This window comes from Myotis brandtii, unplaced genomic scaffold, assembly GCF_000412655.1.
Source record: "Myotis brandtii unplaced genomic scaffold, ASM41265v1 scaffold350, whole genome shotgun sequence".
Classification (NCBI taxonomy): domain Eukaryota; kingdom Metazoa; phylum Chordata; class Mammalia; order Chiroptera; family Vespertilionidae; genus Myotis; species Myotis brandtii.
This window is the reverse complement of record NW_005363468.1, coordinates 921,989-937,272: the sequence shown is the minus strand read 5'-3', so window position 1 is coordinate 937,272 and position 15,284 is coordinate 921,989. Positions and strand designations below refer to the sequence as shown.

Below are 15,284 nucleotides of genomic sequence, written 5' to 3'. Positions count from 1 at the left end.
TTTTTAAAGCATTTTTTATTTTTTAGCTTAATATTTTTTAGTATTAAAATAATGTGAAAAGTAATGCCGATGGAGTTAGTTATAAAGAAGCAATGTGGCGACTGACAATATTTAAAGCTTGCACCCTTTTTTTAAATTTCAAAGTGCAAACAAGTATTTTCTAAGTCTGAGTACATGAGTTAATATGTACAAGGATATGTCAAAGTCATGTAACTGCTAATCACAGTTATATATTGTGAATAAAATTCTATTTTATACATGTTAATTATGTGTAGATTCAAATTTCACACTTTTTTTTGCCTTTGTTCTGCATTTATAGAAAATTCTTAGTCTGCAGTGGTTTACCATAAGAGTATTAAGGTTATTTTCAAAATGTAGTGACCTGACAAAATTGCATTTATTAGAAATAAAAGATTTACCAAATAGAAAGCTGGAGTTTAAAAATAAAATGTACTTGCAAAGTGTTCTTTTGAATATTTAGGAAAGTTTAGTATATATGCATGTATATATACACAGATATAGCTACAGAAATCTAAATCATTTTATTCTCAAAGATTATTTTAAAGGCAAAAAGAGTTGTGTGAAGAAAAGTAAAGCATATTAAAAACCTAAGTAAATTAATGATTACCAAATCGCAACTCTAAGCTGATAATCTTTCAAGGCATGGAAGAGATCAAATAAGTGAAAATTTTTCATGGTGAAAATACATGACCAAACATGTCAAATGCTCATGCAAAAAAAAAAAAAAAGATAATAAATAATCATCAAGGACAGCACATTTACTAATGCTACATTGAGTAAATATTTATAATTTACTAAGATTGAAAAACAGGTTACGCATACACATACACACAGACCTATTAACAAAACAAACCAAGAAACTTGGTGTATGCTTGAAGCTGTGACTATCAGACACCAGTAGGTATCCCAAAAGCATGAAACTGAACATAAAATGCCAGAAACATTTTCTAATTTTACCAATTACCCTGGGTAATACTCTAAGAGAGACTACCAAATATTTTCCCTTCATTTCTCCTTCAAATCTTCAGGGCCCTCAATTTTGGAAAAAAATTAACCTACTTTCCATATTTGAACTCCATTTGGCTTAAGTAGGTAAGAAGTGGTTTATATAAATAATGCATGGAGATGTTCAGAGACTAGTGTTGCTTCTGCAAGAATTCAGGTAATACGGACTTTATGAAGATATCTTAGAACACTTCTAATGAGGTACCATCTACTTTCCTTGATAGAAACTTTCTCTACTATTCAACTTACTTCATAATGTTGCAATACTTCATTTTTGACTAAGTATCCATAGAATTGTGCCTCTAAGTTTCAAATCACTAAATATCTCCTTATCCTAGAAGTAAAATGGTCTTCCAAAAATTTAAGTTCTAGTCCTAGGCAGTCAAATATCTCCCATGTCATGTGCTTAACAAATTCTCTCTTCTTTTTACTTACATTTTCCTTCATGAAACATTCTACTAGTTCACACTTTGTAGTTTCCAAATGTTCACAATTTTAATTTGCCTTCTCAAACTCATCCATGTCACCTTCAACATATATCACAGTCCTCATTCAACTATTAAGGTCATGAATATTCATATTTATTTAATTTGGGAGATGTAATAAAAGTAATATGATTTTTATAGGTATATTTACTTTATCTCTTTATAACTATATTTATCCTTTTCTCTTTACTAGATTAAGGTAGACTATACATAAAAGCATGGGCTTTAATCACATCAACTGGGGTTCTAGTAGCTCCACTACTTTCTACTTGTGATCTTGGGGGAGGAGCTACCTTTTATCATAAAAAAATGAGAATGTTAAAATACTTAACATCACAAAATCACACAGAATTAAGTGAGAGAATTAAGATAAAGAGCATATATGTTAGGAATTCTTTAAAACAGTATGATCATACCAAATACCAAGAATTCAAATTTAGTATTCAACAAACACTGAAAGCCTTCCATGAGCAAAATGTGTAATACTTAACACTGGGAAGAAACAAATATGAGTAAGAAGGGACCCTTGTGAGTCCTTAACAGAAATAAAAGGTATATAAATACAAATGAGCTCAAGGCAAGAAAAAAGAAAACAACATTATGGGTAGTTGGAAAGAGAAGTAAGGCTTTTCTACTTTTACAGACTAAGTGCTACCTGAGAAGGGAGAGGGAAACCTAACTTTCCTAGTACTTACACGCTTTCCTTCCCCAATTCATTGCTTCATTCATATAAACTATCAGTTCCCAAACATAGTATACCTCCATAAATTTGGAATTTGAGTCTATGTCTAGAAATTCCTTCTCTTTTTCTTGGCAACTTTTCTTTAAGACCTCTTCAAATGTCCTCCTAAGTGAAGCCATTTTAAAACTTATCAAAATGCAACTTAATTATTGAATATAGTATGTCTATCACATATAGTATGTCTATCACACCAGATAGCGTGAGTACCTCAAGAACAAAAACTTTACTACATCTTATTTATTTTGTATCCCTCTCCTCTGCCTCTCCACCCAACACCTACTTCTCAGCTTAGTGTTTGGCACATAATTAGGACCCAATAAATATTTGTTGAATGAACAATTAATAAATAACTACAGAATTATTGGGAATTACAGAGAAGAAAAATGTCAAGGGAAACTTTTAGCCCTGTCAACTAGGAAAATATTAGCAAGGTTAGGGGAAAAAATGGGAGCAAAAGCATTCTGGACAAATGAAACAACATAAACAAAGACTGTAGGATGTAAAATTGAACACTGCACACGATGATCTAAAAGGGCGAGAAGTTCTAATAGACCATGAGCACCTCACAGAAAAGAATCTGCATCCTTCATATTTATCCCTATTTTTTCCATTACTTAAAAATATTTTTAAAATACCTAGTTATAATACAAATGTCTAATGCTATTTAATCTCTAAATTAGAACATAACATGCTAAAATTTTAGTTAAAGTCCCATTTGAACTAAGTTAGGATGCCACTGTTTCTTAGTAAAGTAATGATGTTTAAATAGAACTTGCTAGGTGGCTAAGATTTAGCTAAAGTACATATCTACAATGAAAAGAAAAGTTCTATAATATGAGTAAATAAACAAGACAGTGCAACAAAAATAACTTTAAAGCTTATTCTAAATATGACTATGTTCATCTTTTTTTAAAAAATAGTAGTTAATCAAGTATTTAAGCACTATTTAAATTTCCAATCCTTATCCACACTCTTCCCAACAGTTTGTTTGAGTCAGGACCCAAATATGAAAAAACACTGAAGTAAATGAAAAATTTTTTAAACTAGAACAGGCTGAAGGGCAGATGTAAAGATTGCTGAGGGCAACTTTTCTGTACTTTTGCATCTTAAGTTAGTGACATTGGTTCTTCATTTTTTAATTTATCAGTGTTTTGCAATTATAAGCCGGAATTATAGTTGACTTATTTACAAATGGACTGAAGTAAAAAGGAAAAATAGTGTAAAGTGCTTTCCCAGAAGTAAATGTTTTGAGATGCAAAGGGAAAAGTAATACAATGCATTTATTTGGCTGTATTAGGTGGCCCCACCCCATAACAAAGAAACAGAATTTCCGGAGGATGAGGCCCAGAAATCAGGATTTTAAAAAGATTCCCAGGTGATTCTAATGTGCAGCCAAGGTTGAGAACCACTGCTTTAGGGGATGAGATGGAACTGTTATTTCCTCTGTGCAAATATCATTATTCCTCCTGGGCCTTACCACGTTTAGCATTGTAGAGTAAGGTACTCATTAAAAACTTATTGACTGTATAAGGGCCTGCCTGCCCCATTCCCTACGACAAAACCCTGGAAAAGAAGCCCGTCCTTACCGATGCCAGGTTCTGACTCTGTGTTGGTCCTCATCTAACACCTGCATTGAAGTAACTTTATATTAGATCTGTTTGGAGCCCTAGACCAGTTAATTTTGCTACACTGTATCCTGCCATCTTGAGTCACCACACAAAAACAAAACCCTTATATCATCTACCTCTTCTCTTATTTTTACACCAAAACTGCTCTATGCTTTTTCCTGATCCAATATCAAACTATTCCCATTTGCCCCATAACTTTATACTGTATGTAATGGTAAACAAACTCACTTTTATCTTAAACCTTGCAGGTCACAGTGTTGCCATCACATGTGTGTCTTCCTATCGATGTGAATGATCATCCAGCTGCCTTGCCTGTTAGTTCTTAGACTAAAGCAGTTCCAATGACTTTCACTGCACTTCAGCTACCTTTGTGTGGCCACATTAATGGGCCATCCATTCAATAAAATGTTCTAACTATTAAGTCAAATTAAAATATTCTACTTTAACACACAAACTGCCTATATCCTTCCAACTCTTTAACTACAGTGCACTCACTATGTTGTTCTGGGATTGTATTAAGTCCCCCAAGTCTCTTGGGCCCTCCATTTGTCCTTTCACATTTATAACTTAGGCCAGATCCCAGCTGATGATCTCAACTGCTCCTCCATCACCATCTGAAATTCCTCTTCAACCCTATGTTTCTGTCACAGCACTCTGGATAATTTCAGTTAGTGCTAGAATCTGCTTTCTTGGCTCTTTTAATTCTGAACACTTAGGGCTATGTGGGAGGAAGGTCGTCCAGAATGGATCGATCCAGTGGTCTCACTGGGTCCTTAGTGGCCCAATAATCCCCAAACAAGTAGTTTCTACGTCAGATCCCTCTTCTACTTCTATCAAACATTATTCCAAATTATGACATTTCTGAATCCTTTAACATAACTCATTTGTTTCTATCCCAACTGATGGCTTGCTCTCTTCTAGTCTATGAAGTATCATGGCATCCTCCTTCAACCTCTCCGTCTTCCCTCCTTCCCTAAAAACATATCTACTGCCACATACATCCCCTCCTCCTTCACAGAAACACCTCTCCAAATACGGCCTTAATTCCATTTTCTCCTCCTTTTTCAGTCTTCAGATTTCTATGTACATCTTTAATTTACCCCTTTCCTACTGGTGTCTTCAATTTATAAAAATCTCAAGTCGCTACCATCTTTAAAATAAAGGAACCAGAAAAACCTCAGCCTTCTTAGTGATACTAAACACTCTGAATTATTTACATGAAAAGAGAACTCGTGTCATTCTTAAACATAAAACCCAGAAAATTCCAAAGCCGCTTACTTCATTTCACTTTCTATCTCCAATATTCTACATCAAGATTTTTTTAAAGTAAGTCAGTGACAACCTTCTCATTCACATTCCAGTGAAAACCCACAACAAGTATCTGTATGGCTCACTCCATTTAGCTTTCTTTCTTACCTTTGTTACTGCCCTTCTCTCTGGCCTCAAGAATACTGTCTACTAAAAAATGTCTTTTAGATGGGGTTTCAAATCGTCAAATAACGGAACACCAATGTTCCAAAATGAACCATGGCATTTAGAACTTCAACACACAGCACTTCTTGCTCTTCCTTTCTCCTGTTTATTCTCTTGTTTTACCTATGACTGCCTTCCTCTCTCAAAAGCATCTCTTCAAATGAACAAGCAAAGGAATTAGGAAAACAATTTTGGATGGGGGAGGTAGTAAAGATAATGCCTTATTAGGGGCTTAAATACACAAAAGTCTAAATTGGTGAAAATTTTAAAAGTAAGCTCTAAACAGAATAAAATGGCGGTTACAGTTATTCATTTAAAATATAATTTTCATAATCCTGAGGAATATTTGGTTACTATAATGGAAAAATTATTTCAAACAATTTAAAGCCAACCTATTAGCCATAGATGATAAAGAATTCTTATTTCTCTTTCAGAGAAGTACCTCTTTTCAAGAGGATCAAAATCCTTTTCATTTTTACCTGCAGATACAAATCAGTGGAAAATTTAAGAAGATCTCATTTATTTAAAATTTTATATTTTAATTATAGATTTGTCATTTTTTAGCTTAACCTCAGTAAAACAGGAGGCCAACACACTCCAAGCTTTTTTTGAATAACAGACCTATTAGTAAAAATATATACAGATATATCTCTCCTCACTGTACTACTATAAAGCATAAATAAAATATAAAAAGAATTCGATCAATAAATATAAATAGAAGTTCTTGTATTTTCTTTTCCAAAGAATCATCATGTATAACTGCCCCATTGGAGAAGATTACTCTGGACTACCAAGAAGAAAAACAAACAATATATTGAATGGTTTGATATCACACTAACTTTATAGATTGATTTGTAAGAAATTCATCTGTTTAAAATGTTAAGGTTTTTTAAAAATAAAATGTTAATAGTGCTATTTATTCGCAGTGTCATAAGGAATACATACATTTGATTGTGATGAAAAGAAAGAAAATCATACTTTTATGTTTAAATTATAAAGAGTTGTGGATTACTATCACATTTAGTGATGTAGCAATCTTGTGAATTTTCTAATGCATTTATTAAAGAGGTTCAATGAATTCTCTCAGACAGTAAGATCAAGCTTCAGCTAGAACACTGGAGCACCACAAGTCTAAAAATCCATCTTATTTTAACACAATATTATAAGCTAAGAAGGAAACATTCAAACTCAGACAAAACACAGAGAACTAATTACAAAATGCCAACACAAGAAACAAATAATTATACATATTTTTTAATGTATATAATAATACTGAATTCATAAATTTAGTGCGGAATTCATTCCAAACAGTAGTGTGAATAAGAAAGTTAAAATAAAAGAAAATGCAACCACTCTCATTCCCACCTCTTTGAAAGGAACTCAGTAGACCCAGTTTTCATTTATTACTTTCTGCCTGTGATGGATCTTAGTATTAAGGTGCTCAGCCTTGCCAACTCCACCTTTATTACACAGAAGCTCTCAAGAATTCAAGAACTTTTAAAGTAAAAGTTATTCAGTTATGGTATACTTCAGAACTGAAAAGCCTTAATTAGCTTAAAGTCTTGTGATGAGGACAGAGTGCACCTATAATGCTTTTAAAAATAACCCTTTACTTACGTCAATAGGGACCAGAAGACTCTTGCCAAGATGTTGATTAAAAGAGAGGCACCAGGCTTCAGTGTAACCATTCATATTAGGAACATACTTCTTTATTGTCTCATCATTCAGTCTCAACCATACACCATCATCATTGTGGATCTGTGAGAAATAAGCATCAAAAACGAGCCATGGCCTACTGTAACTCCTATGAGGCTAGCAAGGGCTGAAAGGCTACAAAGCAGGCAAATAATGGTGGACATGGAGATTAAGCATCTAGTTTTGCAGAAGGTAAGTATGAGAGAACCTTTAAGGAAGAAAGCATCAAGGGCACACCAAGCAATATATTTCACATGGTGAGATTGTAAAAATAATGTCACGTAGGAGTAAAAGTACAAAGATATTACACTTTAAAATAAAAACTTGAAACATAAAACCAGATGTTTCCCAAAAGAACATGTCTTCCTTCCCCTCAATTTAGATTTTAATAATCAGAACTTATTTGGTTGTTTTATTAGAAAAATATACTGTCAAAGTTAAAGCAATAAACACATTTAAAAATAAACAACATGAACTATACGCATTTTCAATGAGTGCTTATACAGATTCTAACTGCTATGTTAACTGAGTTCCTTTCATTTTAAAAATATAATTTTAGCCAGACAGGATGGCTTAGTGGTTGAGTATCAACCTATGAACCAGGAGGTCACAGTTTGATTCCCAGTCAGGGCACATGCCTGGGTTGTGGGATCCATCCACAGTGAGGGGCTTGCAGGAGGCAGCCAGTCAGTCAATGATTCTCTCTCATCATTGATGTTTTTGTCTCTCCTTTTCTCCCTTTCCCTTCCTCTCTGAAATCAATCTATCTATCTATCTATCTATCTATCTATCTATCTATCTATCTATCATCTCTTCAGTTATTTTTTTATTGATAAAGAAAAATGAATGAAATGCTTAAAACTCAATGAACACATTTTGAAAAACAATTTTCCAAACACTACCCAAACTAGTTAAAAGATATTCTAGCAAAAAATTTAGTAACCTTATTATTGTGCAAACAAATGCAAAAACTTTCTGTTTAAGATTACCAGGTGTTTCATTATAAATTACCTCATCAATAAAAGTGATCGTTCCATTGACTTTCACTATGCCTATCTGCTCACTCTGAAGGGAAGGGTGACTGCGGATACGGAGCCCTGCACTGTCCTTGGCCACAAATTTTCGAACCTGAGAAAAGCAAAGATAGATAGGGAAAATTATGGGATAGCGATCACATAAGTAGTAAGAGAGAAAATTAAACAGATTTGAATGTATTATTAATTCTAATAAAGTTTCTAAAATTATTGGTAGCTGCTTTCCTTGTGCAAGTAACAGTGGTTTATTTATAACAAAAGTATTAAAGTGTACATTACTGAAAAAATTAGAAAATTATTAATATATATTTATATTTTCCTCTCTAAATTTTGAAGACATGATAAAAAGGAGAAAAGAACTATAATTTTAGAAAAGTATAATATAAATTCTTTACCAATGTTTCCTTTTTAATAAAGTTTACAAAAATTCCTCTATTTACTTTCAATGTTAGGAAATTAATTTTTCTTAGTAGCAAGGATACTTTAACTTTGCAAACTTTATATACTTCTGAGCAGTAGACTTTTTGTTAGTTGTACATTTTCAATGAACAGAAAGTACACAAGGCCTATAAATTACTTAAGTCTTACACAAAGAAGCCAAAAAGTACAGGTTATACTATTTAGAAATGATTAGAATTACCATGGACAACTCTTTAAAATTATTGAGGGAGATTTAGAATTCAAATATTAAAGTCAAATAAAATATCAGATGTTTGATGGCCACCTGCAGCAACAATGAAGAAAATTAATAAATCTCTGACTGATTCAGATTCTGATTTCATCCTATCCTAACCTTATTTGGTTGAGGTTCAGTCTTTGGTTTGACCAGCTGAGTTCCCGGTGGTATCATCCCTTTAGGTGGGTCTTTGACTTTTACTTCTAGGCCAGCATCTGTAAGAAAAGGAAGTGAACTGTAATGTTTGAGAATACAAGAAAGGGAGGATTCTTGTACCCAATCTTATAAACTATCACAGGCTATTTTAAACAGTTGAAACAAATATCTGAATTCTGTTCTTTTAAGGTCACTGATATTTATAGTTAACAAAGAGAAGTATTTGAAACATGGCCCTGAGATTCCAAATTGGTGTCTTAGAGTTCAAGGAAAAGAGTTCACATTCTTTATCTGGACACATGAAATCATAATGAGATCCTGAAGGGCAGAACTGCTGTGAAGGGAAACCCATCCTCACCACCACCCAGACTGGCCTCATATGCAAACTGGGACCCTACAGCCTCTCTGGACAAAGACCTGTCATCAGAGCTACAGACCCATGGACACCGAAACTCCAGGCATCCTGGCCGCAGATTCCTGTGAGTCACAGAGTGCATCTCCCTCCCGCTGGCCCACTGCAGCAGCATAGGGCCTGCGTAATCCATAGTGCATGAGTGGGCCTCCCGCTGACACAGGGCGCCTGTGCAACCCAGTCCCCCTAGCAGGCCTGCAACTCTGATTCTTGGCACCTGTGCGAGGCTGCAAGGAGCGCCCATGACTCAGAGTCTCAGTGCATACATATGGGGACTCTGACTCTTGGCATGCGGGAGAGGCCGCACTGAGCGCCAGTGACTCTAATTCTCAGCATATGAGTGCACAGGGACTCTGATTCTCAGCACGCGTGGGCAGGGATTCTGATAATTAGTGCACGCGTGGCCTCATCAAGCACCAGTGATGCAGATTCTTGGTGCACACACGCGGGGGCTTGGATTCTTGGTGCATGTGAGCGGGACTCTGATTCTCGGTGCAAGTGTGCGTGGGAAATCTGATCCTCGGCACGTGCGCGAAGCCGAACCGAGCACCAGTGACTGATTCTCAGCGCATGCATGCGGGGACTCTAGATTCTCGGCGCTTGCATGCGGGGACTCTGATTCTCGGTGCTCGTGACTCCCGCCGACCCAAGGCAGCCCTCGGTGCCTGTGCTCGGGTTGCGCAACGCTCCCACCGCACGTGGCTCAGGCCCCTGCAATTCTGCACTTGGACCTTCTGGTGATAGCCAAAATGGGGAGACAACAAAAAAATCACAAAAGGAAAGAAAAGGAGGAATCAACAAGAAAGGAGCTAAATGTAAAAGAGGCATGCAAGCCCTAACCGGTTTGGCTCAGTGGATAGAGCATTGGCCTGTGGACTGAAGGTCCCAGGTTCGATTCTGGTCAAGGGCATGTACCTTGGTTGCGGGCACATCCCCAGTGGGGGGTGTGCACGAGGCAGCTGATCGGTGCTTCTCTCTCATTGATGTTTCTAACTCTCTACCCCCCTCCCTACCTCTCTGTAAAAAAATCGATAAAATATATTTTAAAAAAGAGGCATGCAATATGTCAGAAAAAGGATTCAGAGTAATGGTCATACAGTTCATAAACTGGATGGACGAGAAAATCAACAACCTATGCAAGAATCAGGAGGAAATCAAAAGTTAGATAGCTACACTAAGAAACACGATGGAAGGTTTCAACAGTAGACTAGAAGTGGAGGACTGAATTAGTGAGTTAAATTAAGTAGAGAAACAAGCCCAATCTGAAGAGCAATTGGAGAAAAAAATTATAAAGCAGGAGCCTAAGGGAGCTTTGGGACAACATGAAACTAAGTAACATACAAATAATAGGGGTGCCAGAAGGACAAGATGAGCAACAAGGATTATCTGAAGAAATAAGACAGAAAACTTCCCTGAGATGCGGAAGAAAAAGTCACACAAACACAAGGTCCCAAACAAGATGAACCCAAAAAGACCCACACCAAAACACATCATCATTACAAAGGCAAACATTAACAACAAAGAGAGAATCTTAAAGGCTGCAAGAGAGAGAGACAGAGAGTTACCTACAAAGGATCTCCCATCAGATTATCAAATGATTTCTCAACAGAAACACATCAGGCCAGAAGGGAATGGAATAAAGTATACAAAGTGATGCAAAGCAAGGAACTGAACCCAAGAATACTCTATTCAGCAAGGATATCAATCAAAATTGAAGGGGAAATCAGGAGCTTCACAGACAAAAAAAGGCTAAGGGAGTTTATCACTACCAAGCCAGCAATGCAAGAAATGCTAAAGGGACTGTTGTAAAAAGAATAGAAAGGGAAGAAGGAACACAGGCATAAAGAATATAAATGGCTACAAACAAGTACCTATCAATAATAACATTAAATGTAAATGGACTAAATGCTCTAATCAAAAGACATCGAGCGACTGGATAAGAAAACATGACCCATATATATGCTGTCTACAAGAGACCCACCTCAGAACAAGGGACTCATACAGACTGAAAGGATAGAAAAATATCTTTCAGACAAATGGAAATGAAATAAAAGCTGGGGTAGTAATACTTATATCTGACAAAATAGATCTCAAAGTGAAGGCCATAACAAGAGACAAGTAAGGCCACTTCATAATCCTAAAGGGATCGATACAACAAGAGGATATAGCTCTGGTAAACATATATGCACCCAATGCAGGATCACTCAAATACATAAAAAAACTTCTGGAAGATATCAAGGGAGAGAATTGACAGCAATACAGTCATAGTATGGGACTAATACTGCACTGACAACACTGGGTAAATCCTCTAGACAAAAATTCAGCAAAGAAACAGCAATCTTAAATGACTCATGGGATCAGATGGACTTAATTAACATCTTCAGGACATTCCAACCCAAAGCTACAGAATATACATTCTTCTCAAGTGCAGATGGGACATTTTCAAAGATAGACCACATATTGGAACACAAACAAAGTCTCTTCAAATTCAAGAAGGTTAATATCATATCAAGCATCTTCTCAGGTCACAATGGCATAAAATTAGAAATCAACTACAATAAAAACAATGAAAAAAACCCAAACACTTGAAGGCTGAATAGCATGCTATTAAACAATGATTGGGTTACCAAAGAGATCAAAGAAGAAATAAAAAACATCCTGGAAACAAATGACAATGACAACACAACAATTCAAACTCTATGGGACACAGTGAAAGCAGTCCTGAGAGGGAAGTTCATAGGCCTACCTCAAAAAAAAAACCACAGAAAAACTGAGAATAAACCATTTAACTCAGCAACGTGAAGAATTAGAAAGAGAGCAACAAGAAAATCCCAGAATGAGCAGAAGGAAGAATATAATAAAGATCAGAGTGGAAAAAATGACATGGAGACCAAAAAACAATACAAAAGATCAATGAAACCAAGAGCTGGTTCTTTGAAAGGATAAACAAGATTGATGAACCTCTAGCCAGGCTCACCAAGAAGCAAAGAGAGAAGACCCAAATAAACAAAATCAGAAATGAAAGAGGCAAAATAACAACAGACCCCACAGAAATAAGAAGAATCGTAAAAAACAACTATGAGCAACTCTATTTCAACAAACTGGTAAACCTAGAAGAAATGGACATATTCCTAGAAAAATATGACCTTCCAAAACTCAATCAGGAAGAATAAAAAAATCTGAGTAGGCCGATAACTATGGAGGAAATTGAAGCAGTAATAAAAAAAATTCCAACAAACAAAGCCCTGGACCAGACAACTTAACAGGGTAGTTTTCTCAAGCATTCAAAGAAGAATTTAAACCTATCCTACTCAGACTATTTCAAAAAATACCCCTCATGAACACAGATGCCAAAATTATCAACAAAATTCTAGCAAATCGGATCCAGCAGTACATCAGAAAGATCATACACCATGACCAAGTAGGATTTATTCCAGGCATGCAAGGATGGTACAATATCTGCAAATCAATAAACATGATATACCACATAAGCAAATTGAGAAATAAAAAACAAATAATCATATCATTGATGCAGAAAAAACATTTGACAAAATCCAACACCCTTTCTTGATAAAAACTCTCAGCAAGGTAGGAATAGAAGGATTATACCTCAACATATTAAGCCATATGTGACAAACCTACAGCAAACATCATACTCAATGGGCAAAAACTAAAACCATTTCCCCTAAGAACAGGAACAAATAGGGACGCCCGCTCTCACCACTCCTTTTCCACATAGTACTAGAAGTACTAGCCATAGCGATTAGACAAGAAGAAAAAATAAAAGACATTCAAATTGGAAAAGAAGAAGTAAAACTGTCCTTATCTACATATGACATGATATTGACATAGAAAATCCTAAAGATTCCATCAAAAAACTACTAGAATTAAAAAATGAATTTGGCAATATAGCAGAATACAAAATTAACACCCAGAAATCTATGGCTTTTTTATACACCAATAATGAACTCACAGAAAGAGAAACTAAAAAAAAATCCCATTTACTATTGCAACAAAATAATTAAGATATCTAGGAATAAATTTAACCAAGGAGGTAAGAGACCTGTACTCAGAAAATTACAGGACACAGACAAAAAGAGACAGAGGAAGACATAAACCAATGGAAGAATATATCATGTTCTTGGATTGGTAGAATCAACATCATTAAAATGTCCATACTACCCAAAGCAATCTATAAGTTTAATGCAATTCCCATTAAAATACCAATGGCATATTTCCAACCCCTAGAACAAACTCTCCAAAAATTCATCCGATATATAAATTTAACCAAGGAGGTAAGAGACCTGTACTCAGAAAATTACAGGACACAGACAAAAAGAGACAGAGGAAGACATAAACCAATGGAAGAATATATCATGTTCTTGGATTGGTAGAATCAACATCATTAAAATGTCCATACTACCCAAAGCAATCTATAAGTTTAATGCAATTCCCATTAAAATACCAATGGCATATTTCCAACCCCTAGAACAAACTCTCCAAAAATTCATCCGATATAAAAAAAGACCCTGAGTAGCTGCAGCAATCTTGAGAAAGAACAAAGTTGGAGAGATCACAATACCAGATATCTAGCTATACTACAAAGCCACCGTTCTCAAAACTGCCTGGTACTGGCACAAGAACAGACATATAGACCAGTGGAACAGAACAGAGAATCCAGAAATTGACCCAAGCCATTATGCTCACTTAATATTTGACAAAGGAGGCAACAGCATACAATGGAGTCAAGACAGTCACTTCAATAAACGGTGTTGGGAAAATTGGACAGAAACATGCAAAAAAATGAAACTAGGCCACCAACTTACACCATACACAAAAATAAACTAAAAATGGATAAAAAACTTAAATGTAAGTAGGGAAACCATAAAAATCTTAGAAAAAGTCATAGGCAGCAAAATAGCAGACATTTGTCGTAGCAATATCTTTACTGATACAGCTCCTAGAGCAATGGAAACTATGGAGAAAATAAACAAATGCGACTACATCAAAATAAAACCTTCTGCACAGCAAAAGAAACCATCAACAAAACAACAAGAAAGCCCACTGCATGGGAGAATATATTAGCCAATGTTATCACCGGTAAGGGTTTAATCTCCAACATTTATAGGGAACTGATACAACTTAACAAAAGGAAGAAAAACAATCCAATAAAAAAATGGGCAAAGGACCTAAATAGACACCTTTCAAAAGAGGACATTCAGAAAGCCAAGAGACATATGAAAACTTGCTCAAAGTCACTAATCATCCGAGAGATGCAAATCAAAACAACAATGAGGTACCATCTCACACCTGTCAGAATGGCTATCATCAACAAATCAACAAACGACAAGTGCTGGAGAGGATGTGGAGAAAAAGGAACACTTGTGCACTGCTGGTGGGAATGCAGACTGGTGCAGCCACTATGGAAGACAGTATGGAGTTTCCTCAAAAAACAAAACATGGAACTCCCATTTGACCCTGTGATCCCACTTCTAGGAATATATCCCAAGAAACCAAAAACACCAATCAGAAAGGATATATGCACCCATATGTTCATAGCAGCACAATTCACCATAGCTAAGATCTGGAAACAGCCTAAGTGCCCATCAGTAGATGAATGGATTAGAAAACTGTGGTACATCTACACGATGGAATACTATGCTGCTGTAAAAAAGAAGGAACTCTTACAATTTGCAACGGCATGGATGGAGCTGGAGAGCATTATGCTAAGTGAAATAAGCCAGTCAATGAAGGAAAAATACCACATGATCTCACTCATTCATGGATAATAAAGACCATTACAAACTTTTGAACAATAATAGATACAGAGGCAGAGCTGCCTCAAACTGATTGTCAAACTGCAGTGGGAAGGCCAGAGAGGGTTGGGGGGCAGAAGGGAGGGGAGTAAGAGATCAACCGAAGGACTTGTATGCATCCATATAAGCATAACCAATGGA

The 15,284-nt window shown here is 35.8% G+C and overlaps 1 protein-coding gene across 1 annotated transcript in view; it reads right to left on the bottom strand.

Annotated features, from left to right (window-relative positions):
* The window catches only part of MYCBP2 (MYC binding protein 2, E3 ubiquitin protein ligase), a 300,054-nt gene that overhangs the window by 88,219 nt on the left and 196,551 nt on the right, over window positions 1-15,284 (bottom strand). The window contains exons 53-55 of the mRNA XM_014544063.1: window positions 8,877-8,974; window positions 8,061-8,177; window positions 6,972-7,112 (exon numbers count right to left, since the gene is read on the bottom strand). Coding sequence (XP_014399549.1) covers window positions 6,972-7,112; window positions 8,061-8,177; window positions 8,877-8,974 — 356 coding nt within the window. The remainder of the gene's footprint in view (window positions 1-6,971; window positions 7,113-8,060; window positions 8,178-8,876; window positions 8,975-15,284) is intronic.